Here is a 19,661-nt window from a genome sequence, read left to right on the forward strand (position 1 = left end):
CTACAGAGGCCTTAAAGGAGCCTCCACTTTGAGTACCTCTGTGCTTATCAGTGTCCGTATTCCTTTTATCACTGCTTTGCTCAATCAAAGATTCATAGGATGCAGGCTTTTGTGGGGTCTCTCCCCCACCCCAGTCAAACCAGCCTTTCTAAGGCAGCAGGACTTTCTTTTCTGTGTTTCCAGATTTTTAAAAACAACAACAAACAAAAACCTACCAAAATCCATCTTTTTCACCTTCTTTTAAGTGACAGGTGCCCCCGTGTTTACAAGGGCTGCTAATACAGGCATGAATCGGAACGTCGCAGTCCTGGCCCTAGGAATAAAAGAGCAAAGTTACAAGATGGTGTGGAAGCACAGCTAACTCAATGCTGTGCATGCAAGAAATCTCAGGTTTGGTCGTGGGCATTTCCAGTTCTAAAGGATCGCCAATAACGAGGCAGGGAAAGGCCCTTCTATGCCTGAGCACTCCCAGTCTGAATACCTACTGCTGGGTAGGGGGCCTGGCTCTGATTCATATGCTGTTATTGGGGAAATGAAGTTTAAGGAAATTTAAAGCACATACAAGTTACAGAAATCATATGCCTCTGTCTCTCTTAAGAGTCAGATATTAGCTGTCATTTAGCTATCGGCAACCTTTGATTTACACACCTACAGTAGCTTTTAAAATGCTTGAATATCAAGAAGCAAGTATTAAAAATTAATGGGTCAGCTGGCACTCTGATACCCCAAACTTGAAGCAAACATGAGTTGGGTAAATGACAGCTTTTGGGTTAGTTTTAAATGTATTTAAGTTATATTTTAATATTTTATTGGTTTTATTCTTCTGGATTTTGTAAGCTGCCCTGAGCCCAGCCTTTGGGCTGGGGAGAGTCAGGTAAAAATGTAATAAACAAATAAGTAAATAGTGTAAACATTAGAAAATGCTGATTTTCACCGACATGGACATGATGATTTTTGCCAAACTGTCACATGTTATATGTTGTCAGGATTTTTGCAAAATGCCACGTCACCTTTAACTGTCTATATAAGTCTTACAAGGACTAAAAGGATTTGAGAACTCAGGAAACTGACTTCTCCATGTATCAATACATTAAAATCTGATTTTTCTAAAAGGATCTCTCTCTGCGTACTGTTTGGGTATGGCTCTGGCTCTCTCGGACCTGGGAAAATCAATACTTCTCCTTCACCGTCCATACCTTGAAACCGTAGGGGCAGGTGCATCTATAGAAGTCCACGGGGTCGTTATTACAGGTCCCATCATTTTTGCATGGATTTGATAAGCAGGGACTACATTTGGCAAGGATGGTGACATCCACTGGACCTTCAAAGAAACACAAATCCACCGTCACAAAGACACAAAAGCGGTTTCAGTTTTTTTCCGAGCCGCCTTTTCGGATTCCACAAAAGAACGCACAGTTGGTTGTCATGGAAGATGGCTAAAACTTGCTGCCAAACCGAAAACAGGTAAAGGAAGACCTCAAATGTCAGAAAAATGGAGCTACACAGTACTAGATGTCAACAAGAACTCAAAGAAAAAAGAACGTTGCAAAAAATGTGTATACAATTTATGAAAAATGAAATCCAAAATAACATTTATTGACCCAAGGACAGGAACCAGGATGCTTCTCATTGATGACTTATTCATACTTTGAATCTGCTGAAATTTTTTGGTTTCAGTAGCTATGGGCTGTGTAGATGATGAAATCGATATAGGAACTATCAGTTGGCATTCCTGTCTTTGTATTGGAGAATTATTTGCTTGTATTGAAGAATTCTTTGTAATTTGGCTGTGTGACTCTGCTTATATTTGTTAAGAATCATCACTTACTGTGAATTCATTTCTTGATGTGTGACTTTGTAAATAGCTGTTAAGTATTTTCACACATTAGGTACTGGTGTACTGAGGAACTGTCTGTCATACTGTGACACAAATTATTTTTTTATTTCACTTTTCATAAATTTATACCCAGTTTTTGCAAAATTCTTTTCCCTTGGAATTCTTGTTGTTGACCTCTGGTACTGTGTACCTTTGTTTTTCTAAAACTTGCTGCCCTCAACTGGCATGGAATAAAGAAGGCACCTAAACCCCAGAGCCATTCATGACTGTGGCAGAGCAGGGATGCTGCCGATGAATGGAGAAGAGAAGCCCTGGACTTGTCAAGACCAGCAAGCCTGAATTCTTATTTTACTCTGCCAGTTGCAATCCCAGTATATCAAGTTTACTAGAAACATTAGTTGGGTGAGGGGGAGCAATGCCTAGATAGTTGGGTCTGAAGCCACATTAATTTTAGTTCATTTAAAGCATTTGTGAGCTTGCCTTTCTCCAGGCAACGGGGATGCAACTGAATCCTCCCCCCACATTCAATAAGCCTTTCAAACTCAGTAGAGTTTCCCACATTCAGTGAGAGTAGATGCTACTGAACTTAGCAGTGTTAGCCCTCATGTTATCAGAATGGAGAAGGTGCTTCTGCATAAGGGGAGCTTTCAGTCAGCAGAGAGCTTAAACTTTAATAGGTTGTAGTTAAATGGTATTCTTTATATTTAAAAAGCCATAGACCCTTCAAATTCTGTGCATAATTAGCATATTTGACAAAGATGCCCAACTGGAATTTTCTCCTGGATGTCAAAATCAACAGAACAAGTGAGTCTGAAATGGACTTTCCATTAACCCCCCACCCACCCCAAATAGATCCATAAGGAGCCCATGAAAAAATGATGGGGTTAATCAAGAATACATTAAAAAGATGAGCAAAACTGATTTAACGATTTAACAGAAATTTTAATAAAATTCCTTAGGACCAAACACCTCTTGTTTCTCTGATTAAATATTTTTCACAAATAAAACTAGATTGCACAATATGTCTGTGGGGGGAGGGTGTAATATATTTTTTACTTTATATGTGTATTTCAAAACTTAACCACAGTGATAAGCAGGGGCAGGGTTTTCATGATCAGTACCAGGGCTTGCCTGTTACTCAGATGTCATGATTCCATTCCAAAGCTGCTAGACTGGGAGGGATATTAAGTGCAGCTTTGGGTCAGATATGATAGGGGCATCCACATTCCTTTATTCGCACATTTGTCCCCTTTCATATTGAAAGTGGATACCTAGGGTATGTGTTACTGTCACACTATGCAGCTGAGGAAAGTTGACCCTTCTTCCTACCCCTCCCCTTCATTGGGTCAGACACTCTTCTGTCCAGACCTGATCTTCCGTGGTACCACAGAGAAATTCTCGAGGCAGGGGTCAGATAAGGTGGGGCCAGGGTAGGTTCAGCTCTTCTCACTCACACACCTCTTTCAGTGTAACAAGCCCACCCCAGCCCACCCACACGTTTTATTAAACTAGAGCAGGCACACAAGCAGGCAAACGTTTCTGCCTCCATCACACCGTATCACCGTAAGAAAGGAAAAAGCTCTTAATGTTTTCTTTTCTCGATTTGCACATTTAATTTTTGCCACATTATTTGTGCTTAAGCAGACATTTGATTATTTGTGACAATCAAAGGCAGGAAAAGCAAGACTTGCAGAGGAAAACCACAAGCATTTGATTGTAAATTTCTATACCAGTAATTGTGACAGTTTTGTGCAATTTTGGGGGGCCTCTAATGCCAGTACTTCTGTCTTGTACTGATGAGTAACACAATATTAACACAATATTAAAGGAGAGATGCTTCAAAACAGCATATATTTGCAATTCTGGATCATAAATAACATGGGGGTCAGGGCCTGGTATAGTGTTCCACCAGAGAAAGATATAAAATACAAAACCAGTTTAAACAAACAAGTATTCGCCAATGGAGAGAATTCTTATTTCACAGGAATCATGTTTACTAGTCCAGAGAGAAATTAATGTTCTACGGTTTTATCTTTAACTTGAGGTGGCAAACTTTTCCTATATAAAGCACAAAGGAAGCAATCCACAATCCACAGAGCTGTGCTGTATTCACAAAATCCTGTGCAAGTTTGTCATGTGGGAAAAATCAAGCGCAGGCCATTACCCCAGGCAGGGCACCTCCACATGAAAACCAGTCCACACAGCCACAAAGATGGTTTTCTGGATCAAGATCAAAAGTCCATTTGCTTTATAAGCAAAATGCAACTGATTGTGAAAAGCAACTTCTTACCATCTTTAGCCTATCCTTTAAATGTCAGACATTTAAAAACACTCACAAAAACACCTAAGAAATTCTCACAAGACCAAAGAGACAAAAGGAAATGGAAGGGAAGGGATTTGATACAGGAGCAAGAAGGACAGATATGGGTAAGGGTAACTTACAGTGGGAAGCACAAGCCAGGTGAGAACGCAGCTGTCCATGAAAGGTGCTGGAGAAATAGCAGATTTTAAATGAGAGTCAGAAGAAAAAAGGGAGATAAATGACCGGCTGCATGTCATTGTGAAAATGTCGAAGGCAAGGACTGAAGTTAACTAAATCAAAGTCGGGAAGATCAGCATGAGACAAAGCGGGAAAAGAGGAAGAAGGAGGAGAAAGCACAAGAGAGAAAGGTTTGGGGCAGAGTTGTTGTGGTAAGATTTATCAGTAAGGATTAAGGGCTTGAAGCTGAGGTAGAAAAAACAGCCTAAAAAGATACAGAGTTAAGAGGAGAGAATGATAAATATTATCAAAGACAAGAAGCCTTTGTTGAAAAGATTTAAGAGGGCCTTTAAAGGAAAAGGTAATTGGAAATGTTGGAAAGAACTATGGTGTGGAATGGATGAAAGATTGCTTGGAAGGTGACTGAGAAAAACACTGCAGGACCAGCTAGCTTGGCTAGTTTTTCTTGTTCCTGGCTTGCCCAGCCTCCCCAAAAGGGACATCTGCTTGATAGCACCCCAGATGGGGCCCAAACCCACAACTCCTTGCTTAGGCCTTGTAGAAAGGAAAAACACAGACATAAAACATCCACTTATGAAGCCTCTAACGGGAGGGCCCTAAACTGATACCGTCTCATACCAGGGATGCAACTATGCCTTAACTATGTGCCTCATGCTAGTGATGGAATGACCTCTTATTGGTTGATGTATGGGGTTGAGGTGAGTACTCGCCTAGAGAACTTCACCTCAAGTGATGCAGATGATGGCCTGGAGTTACTCTTTGGGATGAGATAACGGAAGAGCTTCTCCCCCACTGGGGCAGAATTGACTTTGGCCTCTAAGGTTTGGATCCCTACTGTTGGGTAGATTCTACTAGGAAGGAGAAGATGCTGTTCACTGATAACTGTAAAAAGACTCCTCTTCATCATGAATGTGCAAAGGTACCTATCACTGTAATTCTTGCAAACAGCCCTGAGGCTGAGGTGCAGAAACAGCAATTTGGAGAGTAAGGAGGAGTGTGATGATAAATTAAGCAACGTAGTCTCAGGAGCTGGAGCTCTTTGATTAAGCATGCCCTGAGGAATTTGGAGATTTTGCTTCCAAGGAACTTTACTGATGATCTTGCCAGGTGGAACTGTGTCTTATGGGACATTGATGTTTCAGTGGAAAACTATGCTGCACAGACTGCATCCTTTTAGTATTGCAAAATGCGACTGACATGATCTTTAGCCCATATTTAGCACGAGGGGGAACTTTGGGACTTGTGGTAAAGAAAGAAATTACATCCCCTGGAAAAGGCTACTGTTTCCAATGGCTGCATTGATTTGGTTCCTATGGGCTTATATTTGGAACTGTTCCCTAAGCCAGTAATACTCCAGAAACAAGTAATGGAGATGCCTGTAGTTCTGCACTTTTACAGCTAAATGGTATGGGCTAACTAACTGAGAATCTCATCATAATGCTGAGATGGAGGATTTCAGAAAATTTTCATTTTGCTATTCCTTCAGAAGATCGTGGCATGCAAAGCAATTCTTAAGAGATGATGTGTTATGAGAACTTTGAACATTGTTATAGTGTAGATTTTGGTCTTAAGAGAAAGTAGCCTACTAATGAGATTATCGCTGACCACCTGGCTCTACAGCCTAAACAAAGCTGTCTGTTTTAACCATTAATGTTAAGTGTTTCTGTCTTTGCCTTTCCACAAGGGCAGACTCTCTGTTCAATAGGACTATCTAAGAATCTGCCACAGAATTCATTGCGGGCTAGGGCCTTATGTTTGGCCAAGAAGAAAAGTCTCCGAAATGCTGGGGTAGTTAAAAATTTTACATAATCTGGAAGCACTGGAAAAGTTGGAGTGATCTGCCCCCAGAAAAAGGGTGCACATTTCATTTTGGCATCACCACATAATTCAAGATGGTCCCTATGTTCTAAATCTGTGAGTATCTTACTCATTACTAAAGAGAGGTCTGAAGGAAAACTTGGATAGGGAATCTGTAAACTTGAAAGTCTTTTGTCTACTATCTTTGTCCAGGAAGACACAAAAGGGTCAAGCTCAGTCCATTTTAAAAGATCAGGAAGAAAATCCTGATCTAATAGGGAAAATATGCATTTCACCACAGCTTTCCACACTAACAGGGAGATTTCCAGTGCTGAATTTGCATTTGCCTCTTTTAACTGGAATTATTGCTAATTTAAAGGATCTGCAGATCACTCTATTTCATACCTCTGGTCTTAAGGGGAGGATACGGGTGGAAGTGGAACATGAGAGGTACGCACTGAAAAGGAAGAGCCAGCATGGTGTAGTGGTCAAGAGCGGTGGACTCTAATCTGGTGAACGGGGTTCAATTCCCCCCTCCTACAAATGAAGCCAGCTGGGTGACCTTGGGTTAGTCACGGTTCTCACAGAACTCTCTCAGCCCCACCTACCTCGCAAGGTATCTGTTGTGGAGAGGGGAAGGGAAGAGAAGCAGCTCTAAGGCTCTTTAAAGGTAGAGAAAAGCGGGGTATATGAACCAACTCTTCTCTTCTTCTTCAGAATGTAAATACTCTCAGAGGATGAACTGCAATTTTCCCATCCAAAAGGACACAGACAATGAAATTCAGTCCACATGCTCTGTGATGCGCTTTATTATGAGTTTGTTAGATGCATTCTGTCCACTTGCCCCATTACAGGAGCAAAACATTTGGCCCAAGAAAGCACTCATTTATTGCCATAAAGAGAAATGCCAGGCACGAGCTAATTGTCATTGAAAAGGACAGTATCAGGACTGTCAACTGCTGGAGTAGTCGAAGATCAATATGAGCGAAGAAGGGATTTAGGGAAAGGATCTAAGGAACCAAACAACCAGAGATTCCATATTCTTCTTCTCCAACACAAAGGAAGAGGAAAGGAAAGAAGGAATACAGATACCAAAACAACTGCGGTTACTAAAGAATGGAGTTGCCAATGGTCTGGAGAAAAAGAAGAAGAGTTGGTTTTTACATGCCGACTTTCTCTACCACTTAAGGCAGAATCAAATCGGTTTACAATCACCTTCCCCTCGCCACAAGAGACACCCTCTGAGGTGAGTGAGGCTGAGAGAGTGTGACTTGCCCAAGGTCTTCCAGCTGGCTTCATGCATAGGAGTGGGGAAACAAATCCAGTTCACCAGATTAGCCTCCGCCGCTCATGTGGAGGGGTGGTGAATCAAACCCGGTTCTCCAGATCAGAGTCCACCGCTCCAAACCACTGCTCTTAACCACTACACCATGCTGGCTCTACCTCTCCGTTTAATAAAGTACCCTCTCCCTTTAATAGAGTCTTAATTGGCTATTTAATAGGTGATGTTATTTATCTCCATGCCATAAAAACATTCAGGTGCCCATTTCTGCACATTAAACCTCCATCAAAGGGACAGGATGTTTTTCTGCAGGACAGCTGCCAACTCTAGTGAAGAATATAGCAAGGTGGTTGCAGATGTCATTTCAACAGGGTAATTAATGCACAACTTCAAGAGAGCAACAGGTCATTTAATGCTTCAGGGTGAGGGTAAGAATAACCCACAAAAATCCTCCAAGCAAACAGGGGAAGGACCAAAAGATACATGCGTGTGTAAGGGAAATTGTTTTGCTTGAATAACATGTAGGGTAGGTCAGAAGGTCTTGTCTCAAAGCAGGACATCCAGTTAAGGGCACTTTACAATCTTACCTGGTACAAGAAAACCACAAGGCCCTGGAACATCTAGACGAAGGGTACGGGTTTTGAAATGCCAGAAGTAAAAAGTGAAAGCCTGTTAGATGTGACGCTTTAAAAGAGATACTGCATATGGAATTAGGGTAAATACTCTAGGGAAGAAATTAGCCATGGAAGTACGTTCTTCACCCCACAATATTTCTACTGAAACATTTGAAACATTTCTAAAATGGGCAAAAAATAATCTGTTTAAGATCGCAAGGGGTGAGAGGAAAGAATGTCCTATCTCTGCACTATTGTTTGTCACTGCATTAAAGCCATTAGCTGTTCTAATTAGGCAAACAAAGGAAATTAACGGGATTGTAGTGGGAAATTTACACCTTAAACTCGATCTCTGTTGATGACGTTGCTGTTTTCCTAATGGATAATAAAGAACTCAAGCAAAGACTCTGATACAATTATTAAAAAATACAGTCAGGTTCATTTTCATTTCTACATGGCTGCCCTTGATAGTAAGAGTTTTCATTCTTAAATTTGAGCTTGGTGAACCCCAGGGATTCAGCATTCAACACAGTGGAAAGAAACATGTCCTGCTAGATCCCAACTGTTAAAAACACAAAGACTCTCACAAATATCTCCACCATGAACCTCTTTGCAGATTTATCATATGATCAACCAAAAAGCAATAAATGATATCAAAACAATGCATTTTCTTCATGGGGCTATCAGGAGAATGTACGGTAAAAGGATGTTAAGAAGCTATTAGTGCAAATGGCCACAATTGTAGAATGAGGACAGCTGTGAAAGCCCCCAAAGACACCCATTCCAATAAATATGGACATTTGCATATGATGTCACCCCTGGTTTGTTTGCTTTTTAAAAAAGGAAGGAAACAAAATACCATTGAACGATAATTTGGAAGAGTTAATTTCCTAGCATCTCAACTGTTAGGCACGCTACTTTCTAGAACAAATGTTTAAGTATGTGAAAGCCACGCGACCCACTGCATTTAAGCAAATGTAAATACACACAGTATTCACACAACAAACCTGTTCACAAATATGAGAAGAACTGATCAGTGATTAGAAATAGGCCTTCCCTGTTTATGGAGGATGCAGCATCCTTCAGAACAGGTAATTAGCTGTCATGAGAATTTTGGGTGAGACCGGTCCATGTATAAAGAACGTCTCTGCTTTGCCGACAAGCAACACTGTGCTGAGCATGTAGCCAAGACAACTGCTTTTGCATTTAAGCACTGTTACTTAGTAAACTATCACCACTAATTCTGGATTGCCGGGTGCGATTTAAACTTTGAAAACATGCTAAAGCAGGAGAATTAAATTAAAACAAAAACAAAAATCAAGCTGTACCTTGACAAGTAAATTTTTTTGATGGAGTGGTAAGAAGCAACTTGTCCGCCATTTCCCCAGGACCAGCGCATCGGGCTATACCTGGTTCTTTGTACTCTGATTTTACCCAGTCAGATAACCACTGCATGTTGCAGTCACAGTGCAGTGGGTTCGCTCCAATGGCGCTGCAGACCATAACAAGAAAAACAACCATTAAAAAACCATAAAAATAAAATAACCAATAATAATTTCACAGCCACACTCTGAGAGCTTAACTTAAATAGCAATGTAGAAGAAAGCATTCCAAAGCTAAGCATACATTAATTTATAAGGGAATGTGGGACTTTGGTTCACAACAGGCTTCTAGGAAAACTTTATTGCCTGTTTGATATTGTTTTTAACTGGAAAGGGTGGGACTACACAATTGAAAAACAATGCGGGAGTTCCCACGGGAGCTAGCCATATATTAAGAAAGTGAGTTTCATTATTTCATCAGAAAAAGTAGTTATGTACTGAACTGAACTACGCATGAGCTTTGGGACAGGTGGATGATATTTGATTCTACAGCTACACAGGATCTTAAACACCAAGTGATGAAGATAGAAGGACAACATGAGATAATAATACAGCATTCCTTTACATGGTAAAAAAAGAAAAGTAATCCCCTAGAACCTTTCTATGCAACTGAAGAAGTGGACCTTCTTCCAGCCATTAATCAGTCTTTCCCCCTATTTGTTTGCCTGTTTCTCATGTGACTAGGCATCTCTGTCCTCTTACACTATCAATAGAATTATGAAAGGAGCAGATCTGAGACACCAAGTAGGAAGATCAAGAGACCTACTAATCAGGGAAAAACAGATTCCCCATGCCAGGTACTATTTTGCTGCGAACTTCAGTAGAGGCTTAATGCAAGCCCATGACAGTGTGGGCTTTAAACTGACTTGAATGAATGAACAAATTATATATTGTGAGATCACTATGGAAGCCCCTACTCAAATTTTAGCAGTAAGCTCCTCCCACAAAGCATAAATGTACGAGGTTTGACATCTTATCTAAAGTCCCATTAAACTGTTTAGGTGGGCTGTGGGAGACTTGAGATGCTAATTTCAGCTTTCATTTACCACAACACACTCTGTGCATGCCCAGATATGATCTGCCCAGTTAGAATATTAACATAAATGTAGGCTTATGAACTCACAGATAGATGAATGATGAAAATTTATTTTTTAAAGGGCAGCAAGCAGATAAATACTTACCAAGGATGTATTTTTCAACAGGAAGTTACACAATAATTCAAACTCTGAACCCCTCTAATTTATTTCTTGCAGCTGTGAACATTTAGCTCAGCTTATAGACCAAATGTAAGATTTACTGCAACAGGAAGTACATTCTCACAACACAGGCAACCAGTAGCACAAGCACACAACTGCACAGCACAAAGTTATGGAGTCATAGTAGACCCATCAGACAAACTGTTTCCAGGAACAATACAAATATAAATAGTTGGAGTCTGGATGTTAACTGCACAATCAGAATATTAATGTAAATATTGGCTTAGAGACAATACTCACAGATGGGATAATGCTGAAAGATCATTAAAAGCACCTTCCGGTACAACAGAAATATCGTTGCCATGCAAAGACCTAAGCAAATGAGAACATTTTTTATTCATGGATACAAATGAAGATGAACTACTTTAATTTACAGCATCAAATGCACCCCAGTTGCTCTGCAAGGGAGCTTGAATGAGCTCAACCCCCCCACCCCACCCCCAAGAATGCTCGGGCACCTAACAAGACACCCTTCTAAGCCCACAGACTTTAATGAACTCTGCTTAGGATGGCACTATAAATCTCTTCAATCTGGGCAGGATGACTCTCAGACCTTTTAGCCACCAAATGGTGCGTCTGGGTGGAAGAAGGGTCATGTGGGAAGTTGCCATTCAAACAGCCCATCTCCCTCAGCTTCTGCAGCATGGGTACTGGGACTTCTCAAGTCATTTTGTCATTTGTGTAATTGGAGTAATGTGGGATGAAGGCACAGGGAAGGAGAACCCCATGCTGCTCAGATAGCACAAGCGGTCTGGGACCTGCGTACCTTTGGGACCGCCTCTTTTGATATGCCCCTCAAATAGCTTTATGCTCATCAAATAACCATCTACTGGAGATCTCTGGCCCGAGAGATATCTGGCTGTCCTCATCCAGGACCAGGGCTTTTTCAACTCTGTCTCTGGCCTGGTGGAACTCTCTGTCAGCTGAGACCTGGGCCCTGCAGGACTTAGCTTAGTTCTACAGGGCCTGTAAGACAGAGATGTTCTGCCAGGCCCATGGTTGAGGGCAGCGACAGTTCCACCGTCACCGGCCTCCCTGTGCCTGCTGCACCACCTGCCTATCTTCTGCATTCCTTGCATTAGCCCATCTCCACCTTTACACCTGGTGAAGACTCCGCCAGAATCAATTTTAACGGCGCCATTGGACTCTTCGGTTTAATTATTAAGATGTACAATGTTTAATTATTAAGATGAACATTGATTTTAATATATTTATTTATGATGAGATGCTTTATTTTATTTTTATCTATTTTTTGATTTATAACCTGCCCTCTATCCCCGGCCAAGGTCAGGCTCAGAGCTACTAACATCATCGACAAACATACAATATAATAAAACCATATACAGTGAGCTTAAATTTCTTAAACCAGTTCCTAGTTGCTAATTGATGAAATAATTAAAACAGTTAAAACAAGTGGTGCTCATCACAGGAGTCTAGGGCTGCAGTAGGCCTGGAGAAGCAGTCAGGACCCCAAATGTAAAATTGATAACAGCATAAAGGGGGTAGGGAGGCCAGCTCTGATGATAAACCGTTGCTGCCCTCAACTATAGGCCTGGCGGAATATCTCCGTCTTACAGGCCCTGCAAAAATCTTTAAGGTCCCATAGGATCCTGGTCTCGCTAGTAAGGGAGTTCCATAGGGTTACCAACCTCCAGGTACTAGCTGGAGATCTCTCGCTATTACAACTGCTCTCCAGCCGACAGAGATCAGTTCACCTGGAGAAAATGGCTGCTTTGGCAATTGGACTCTATGGCAGTGAAGTCCCTCCCCTCCCCAATCGCCACCCTCCTCAGGCTCTGCCCCCAAAACATCCCACCGGTGGTGAAGAGAGACCTGGCAACCCTAGAGTTCCAACAGGCCAGGGTCAGGGCAGAAAAAGCCTGGTCCTAGCTGAGGACAGCCGGACACTCTTTGGGCCAGGGACCACCAGTAAGTTGTTGTTGGTGGAGTGTAGAGCTCTCTGGGGGGTGTACCAGGAGAGACAGTCCTGCAGATATGGTGGTCCCAGACCTTGTAAAGCTTTAAAGGTTAAAACCAACACCTTCAACCTGATCCGGTGTTCCACCTGGAGCCAGAGCAGTTGAGGGAGCACTGGCTGAATATGAGCCCTCAGTGGGGTCCTCATGAGGACTCTCGCTGCAGCATTCTGTGCCTGCTGGAGCTTCCAGATCAGTCTTGAGGACAGCCCTACGCAGAGTGAGTTACAGTAATCTACCCTGGCAGTGATTGTCACATGGATCACCGTGGCTTTTTTAACTGATGTAAGCTGCCCCTTGGTTGGCAAAGGGTGAGTTTAAAAACCTAACAGAGGAACAAACAAACAAACAAACAAATAATGAGGTGGGTCTGCCTCTCCAAGTGCTACACACCAATGAATGAACTGTATTAAAACAGCACAACTCCTTGCGAATCCGATGAAATTAAATTGGAAAACTTACTGTCTGATAAAAATCCCTGGGCATCCAGACAAGCTGCTAATTTTGCCTCGGGATATGTAAGACTCGGGGAACGATAGTAAAGCCGTTGTAAAGCTGTAGACTTTTATTCTTCTGTTGTACTGAATCATTGTTTTAAATCTGGAACTTTTGTTAAATCCTGTGATAACTTTTGTTATACTGGTCGAAGACCGCAATAAATTTATATATATATATGTATATATATAAACAGCCCTACTTACAGCAATCTAAGTGATTTCAAGCCATCGAACGTTCGGGCTGGAATACATCGGAGACGATTGTAACTGAGAATTCTGAAAGCACACAAACATTACACTGTCAAACTATATATCATAAACAAACAGTTTTGAGTGCAGCATTCCAGTTCAGATATCACTGTCACACAGCCAGGTCAGCCAGAAGCCTTGTTATTAAAAATAGCAAATACAGTATCCCATAAACCTTTGTTATACACTTACAAAGTAAGCAGCTGAGTCATGTTGCTGAAGCTCTGGTTAGAAAGAGTGCTGATTCGGTTGTTACTTAAATCACTACAAAAAACAAAGTCAGAAATTCAGTCCTTCAAGACAAAACACAAATTTTAAGACATCAAAGCTTATCAGTAAATGTAGTAATAGGGTTGCCAAACTCCAGGTGTAGATCTCCAGGTGACAAAGATCAGTTCAATAAAGATTATTCCAATATTCAGTTCACCTGGAGAAAAACGGCTGCTCTGGAAGGTGCACTCTATGGCATTCTACTCTGCTGAGGTCCCTCCCCAGGCTCCACCCCCAAAATCTCCAGGTATTTTCCAACCCAGAGCTGGCAACCCTATGTAGTAATATGTAGTAATGCAGTACAACCTTTCTCAAAACATCGTTCAATTCAGACATTTACATGCAGGGTACAAACTGAGGAAGCATTTAATTTGTTTGGACAATAGCAAAAGAAATCATTGTAGTAAAAGGGGGTGAGGGAAAAGTAATCCTAAAAATGGGTTGCTCAAGGCCTTATAAACATTATTGGAGGCCAACACTTAAGTGAAGACCAGTGGTTTATTTTTTACATAAAAATGAACATTTGACCACCTGAACTCTTGACTGAAGAGAGAGAGAGAGTGTGTGTGTACAGATTTGTTGTGATGCAAATTAGTGGAAGACTGACTTTTTAAATGAAAAAAAAGTTTTGCTAATGTTGCTACATGATGTCATCTGGTGAACTTGCTTACTACGCTTATGGCTGAAATTACTTTGTTAAAAGAACCAGTAAGCTTTTCACAAAAGCGCCTGTAAAGAAGATAAGTGGTGATTCTCTTTCCCACTGTTCTCTCACCGTAACATCATTATTGCCATATAACCTCGTTCCACACAAATTGTGCCAATTTCTTTTGGTAGCGGAAATCACTTAAACACCTTGATGCAATCTAATGCTGGACTCCATCCATGCCTTGAACAAATGTGGCCAGCCATATTCCACAGTGTGTTTTGTGGGAGTCTGCAACTTTGGGAGTGGGTAATGGGGATTTCTGTCTCCATAATTTCTAATGAATTGTGCTGTGATCAGTGAACTAAAAATATATAATTTCTAAAATGCACACTATAGTTATACTTGGTAAAAGGTCCACTACATTTTTTGTTTTCCTTGAAACTATTTCATTTAACGGAAGAACAGATTTTAAATAACATCAGCAGAGGGAGATGCTCTGAAGGTTACTTACATAAGAGTTAAGTGCTTGTAGTTTGAAAGTTCTTTGGGGACAAGAGTAAATTGGTTTCCGTCCAAATATCTACAAAAGAAAAACAGAATGCAGCTTTAGGTTAACTGAAATTAATAATAGATCCTTCCACGACTACAGTTTGCAGAAATAAAGCAATAAAAGGCCCAATGCCGGATACTTACAAGTTAATAAATAAAATATAGATTTTACCCTTAACCTACAGTTTTTCTTCTTTGTTAGGATAACATGACTGCTGGGGAACAGATGCGACCAATGCCGAGTAAATCGCCAGATGCACACCTGCATACTCGGTTAACAGAAATAATTTTACCATAGTGTACCACAATTTTTTTTTACTTGATGCTCACACATCTGCTCCATCCCAGAAGGGTATTTGTTGGAAGTCAGTATTAGGGGTGTGAGTAACGAACTTCCCAAGCTGAAGATATACATGGAAATCGCTGTTTTGGGTCATTAGTGTGATTTTCTGGGATGGTATTAGGAATCCTGGATTCAGGCAGCCCATTCCTGAAAGGGGGGGGGGCAGTTAGGCTTTCCTTTATTTCAAGCATATATGACCAAAGATCTTGAGCACAGCACACATAAGATAAAAACAAAATTTACAACATTACAGAATATTAAAATATTGTAGACAATATGACTTTAAAATCTTGGGATTCATAAATCATTTTAAAATTACAAATATAACAATAAATAAATAGCTTAAAAGGGTTAGTGGTATAAATAGTATGTTGATAATATCTCTGTTTAGCACATAGTTTAACTTTATCGTGTCTTTAAAGATAGAACTATTGTCAAATATCTGGCGACCCCTCTAGTAATTTCTGGGTCTGAGTCTTCCATCAGTATTGAAACCACCCAGGGGTCAGCAGGAAGATGATGTTTTGATAGAACAGGGGCAATCCAGAGGGCCCTGGGTGCAGACCACTGATCACAAAGGGGGGGGGCAGTTAGGCAGTGGCTGGGAGCGGCTCAGCTGCACCGCCTCCACAGAGGTTTCCCAGCCGCCACACAAAAAATAATAGGCATTTTAAAAAGCAAAACAGCAAAAATTTCCCCATTGAAAACAGCGAGGCTACGCGCCCCCAAAAGGTGGCATAGCCATGCTGCAGCTCAAGGGGTGTTCCCAGGTCCAAAGGGGTTAGGAAACTGCCTGAAGATAGCTTTGCCCCCAGAAACACCCCAGCAATGCCCCCCCCCATGCCGGTGGTGGAGCCCTGCGCAGCAGCGTAGCTTCCTGGCACCGGTGTGTTTGCCCCCTCGCCAGTGGAGGTGCCACTTTATTCTGTGATAAAGTGGCACCAATGCCGGCATATGGTCACGCTTTTTGCTAAAGAGCTTCAGCAGCCCCCCCTTCAGGATTAGTGACACAAAACTACCATCCCTGACGAAATCCATGTTGTTTTTGAGTTCCCATGTTGCTAGCTGGCTACACCATTTTTATGCTGCCTTTCCACCTGATCTGGGTCCACAAGATGGCAAACATAAAAAAAAAAAACATTTAAGCAATTAGAAATACAGTTAAAAGTATAAAATAATGCAATTAAACACATAAATAACACTAGAAATAGGGCCAGTAACCATTACTTGGGGTATGCCAGACAAAACAAAAATGTCTTTAGCTGCTGGCAAAAGACACCAATAGAGGGAGACAAATGAATCTCCCTGGGGAGGGAGTTCCAAGGTTTTGGTGCCACAACAGAGAAGGCCCCCTTTTCAAGTTACCACCCATCTAGCTTCAGAGGGTGGGGGCTCCAAATGGAGCCTATGCAAGCCAACTGGCATTCCTGGCTCTCGTCACATCCTGTCCTCTCCTATTGCTCCTCACAGGGATTCCTGTCATTCATTTTAGCACACCCCATTCTGGCAGACCAGCAGAAAGGGATGGTGGGGGGGCAGTCTGCAAAAGAAGCCACTTCTAACTTTGAGAAAGGATCAAACAAAGCACAACAAGGAAGAATCATAAATAAAACTGTGAAAAGGTAAGAAATGTTCATTGTCAGTCACTGTAAGAGTAGGAAAAAGCTGACAGGGTTTTTGTTTTCTTTAATGAGCCGGAGCTCTCCTGCTAGGCTGCCGCTTGACCACCATTTTAGGAATCAGCAGAGAGAACTGAGTCTGTGCAGAAAGGCATGAAGCTGCCTTATACTGAATTGGACCTTTGGTCCATCAAGGTCTACTCAGACTGGCAGCAGCTCTTCCAGGTCTCAGGCAGAGATCTCTCACATTGCCTACTGCCAGATCCTTTAACTGGAGATGCCAGGACCTTCTGCATGCAAGGCAGAGGCTCTGCCACTGAGCCATGGCCACTCCCCTAAGGCATCTGCTTTGGGGCTCTGTAAAAGTGACCTGGAGCCAGCATGGTGTAGTGGTTAAGAGTGGTGGACTCTAACCTGGAGAACCGGGTTCAATTCCCCACTCCTCCTCATGAAGCCTGCTGGGTGACCTTGGACCAGTCACAGTTCTCTCAGAACTCTCTCAGCCCACGTCGAGGCAGGCAATGGCAAACCACCTCCGAGCGTCTCTTGCCTTGAAGACCCTACAGGGTTGCCATAAGTCAGCTGTGACTTGATGGCATTTTCCACCACCACAAAATTGACCCACTTGGTCCAATTCACTCAAAATTTTGGGTGGATGTCTTTAGATTACAGGGAAGAGTACGTTCTGTGCAAATTTGGTGGCATTATCTTTATAAATAACTGCCCCAGACCCTCATATACATTCCTCATTGAAAGTAATGGTCCTGAATTCCAAAGCACATGGATTTAAATCCTGAACCAGGAACGTCTTATCATAAAATAAGCAATCACACTACTCCCCGCCCTTCCGAAGCCTGGATCTGAAGTTATAATGAATTTTTTTTCTCAGAGCACATCCTTAATCAGTATCACTTCATGAAGTATGGTTTGGTATTTGCAATACCCATGCAGTGTGGAAGAGAAACGAATAGCTACGATTAATAGATAACTCTGATCTTGACTGTGAGGCAGTGGCTGGATATCATAAACTCATGCAGGACAGGGAGTTACAGGCAGGAAGCCAAGCATGAGCAGAACAGGAATTACCCAGTCACCCTTACCACACACATAATTACTGGCGTTTAATTCAAGGAAAAGCTTGCACTACTTACAGCTCAGTAACGTCTTTTGGGATGCCTTTGGGCAAACTCTTTAGACCTTTGTTGCTGCAACGGACTACGGTATCTAGGCAAGTGCATTCTACAGGACAGCGAGAAAGTGGAGAGCAACTGTTGTCGTCATTTCCTAGTTCATAAAAAAAACAAAAACACGTATAAGCCTTGCTCATCTGAGAGCATTTAGAGCACTTGGCTCAACCACTGTATTGCATTCTAGATTTATATGAGAGTTCTGCTTACAAGTATCCTGGCAAACAGAAAGCATAAACCCATAACTTCCAAGCCTCTATAATGTCAATTATGTTTTCAAGGACATAATGTATTCCAGCTTCCAGTATACGTATTTGATTTTATTTAGAACCTTTTAATTCCACCCTTCCTCCAAGAAGTGGGCAGGGGAGTGCACGTTGTATTTCCCTGCTCTATTATATTTGAACCTGGATCTCTTAGATCCTAGCCAACCTAACATCCACTTGATGCCACAACTGCTAAAGAAGAAATGTTTTAGCATGAATAACACTACCATACTGTTCACGGCAAGAATACTTAAAGGAACTGTACTTAAAGGAAGCACTTAAAGGAATTCACTGCCAGAGGATGTAGAAATGGCCACAACCACAGATGGCCTTAAAAGAAGATTAAACAGATTCACGGAGGGCAGGCCTATCAGCGGCTACCAGCCCTGCTTGCTGGCCCTCCAGAGGAACTGGCTGGCCACTGTGTGAGATGCTGGACTGCAAGGACCTCTGTTCTGATCCAGCAGGGGTCTTCTTAGACTCTTAGGCCAGCACAAGGGATTTTCTATGGTTTTGCTTTGAACAATTATGCATGCACATACATTCATGCCATATCACAAACTGATTAGAAATCGCCTTAATTTTAAAAGCTATTTGCTAGGTGACATGGGGGGGGGGGTGGTGGTTCTGGAAAAGAAAATCAAAAGCCTCCTGGGGCTAATTTCACAGTTCTTTTAATCAAAGTCCAGGTGGTTCTTATTACAACATATTTATGCAGTATAATACACAGTGACCCATAAGCACAGAAATAAGAGTTAGCTATGGTTAATAAGCCAACTTAAAATCCTGGCTTTCTGGCTCCTAACCAGCCATAGTTAGTTGAATGCCCTGTATTCAGAGTCACACTAACCGTATCTTAATTAAACCATGGTTTCGTGTAATGTATGAACCAAAGCAAAGACATGTGGGTTTATTTGTACTATTAGCTGCACAATTAAGTGTGAAAGGGAGATAGTTTCTTTCCATCCTGTTTCTGAATAGAAATTCTATACATCTTTGCTCAGGTGGAAGTCACACATGGTAATATAATGGTGATAGACAGGTGGAACTAGAGACAGGCCTTGGGATCACACCCTTCCTGTCCTGCTCCTGAGAAAATAAGCCATTTTACCTACTAGGGCATAGCCATGTGACCTCTGATCACAGATATTACTGGAGCAGCACAGGAAGGAAACATGAAGGTAACACTGAAAGAGGCTTTAGAAGACCACAGTAATATTTTATTTTATTATGCATTTATGTTATTCCTAATTTGCCTTTCTCATATGGACTCAAGGCAGATTACACATAGTGAGTCAGTAGAGTGAACATAATGAGACATTCGGGAACTCATGCATTAGGATATTAGAAGTCTGGAACCACCAGAAACAGAAGCATATATAAGAGAT

General features: G+C 41.7%; 1 protein-coding gene across 3 annotated transcripts in view; it reads right to left on the reverse strand.

Moving 5' to 3' along the window:
- The window catches only part of SLIT2 (slit guidance ligand 2), a 353,730-nt gene that overhangs the window by 40,491 nt on the left and 293,578 nt on the right, over positions 1 to 19,661 (reverse strand). For all 3 annotated transcript variants that reach the window (XM_056855205.1, XM_056855202.1, XM_056855201.1), the window contains 8 exons: positions 17,972 to 18,104; positions 14,821 to 14,889; positions 13,583 to 13,654; positions 13,346 to 13,417; positions 10,909 to 10,980; positions 9,359 to 9,522; positions 1,197 to 1,321; positions 216 to 313 (listed from right to left, as the gene is read on the reverse strand). In XM_056855205.1, the coding sequence (XP_056711183.1) occupies positions 216 to 313; positions 1,197 to 1,321; positions 9,359 to 9,522; positions 10,909 to 10,980; positions 13,346 to 13,417; positions 13,583 to 13,654; positions 14,821 to 14,889; positions 17,972 to 18,104 (805 nt within the window). The remainder of the gene's footprint in view (positions 1 to 215; positions 314 to 1,196; positions 1,322 to 9,358; positions 9,523 to 10,908; positions 10,981 to 13,345; positions 13,418 to 13,582; positions 13,655 to 14,820; positions 14,890 to 17,971; positions 18,105 to 19,661) is intronic.

This window comes from Euleptes europaea, chromosome 9, assembly GCF_029931775.1.
Source record: "Euleptes europaea isolate rEulEur1 chromosome 9, rEulEur1.hap1, whole genome shotgun sequence".
Taxonomy (NCBI): domain Eukaryota; kingdom Metazoa; phylum Chordata; class Lepidosauria; order Squamata; family Sphaerodactylidae; genus Euleptes; species Euleptes europaea.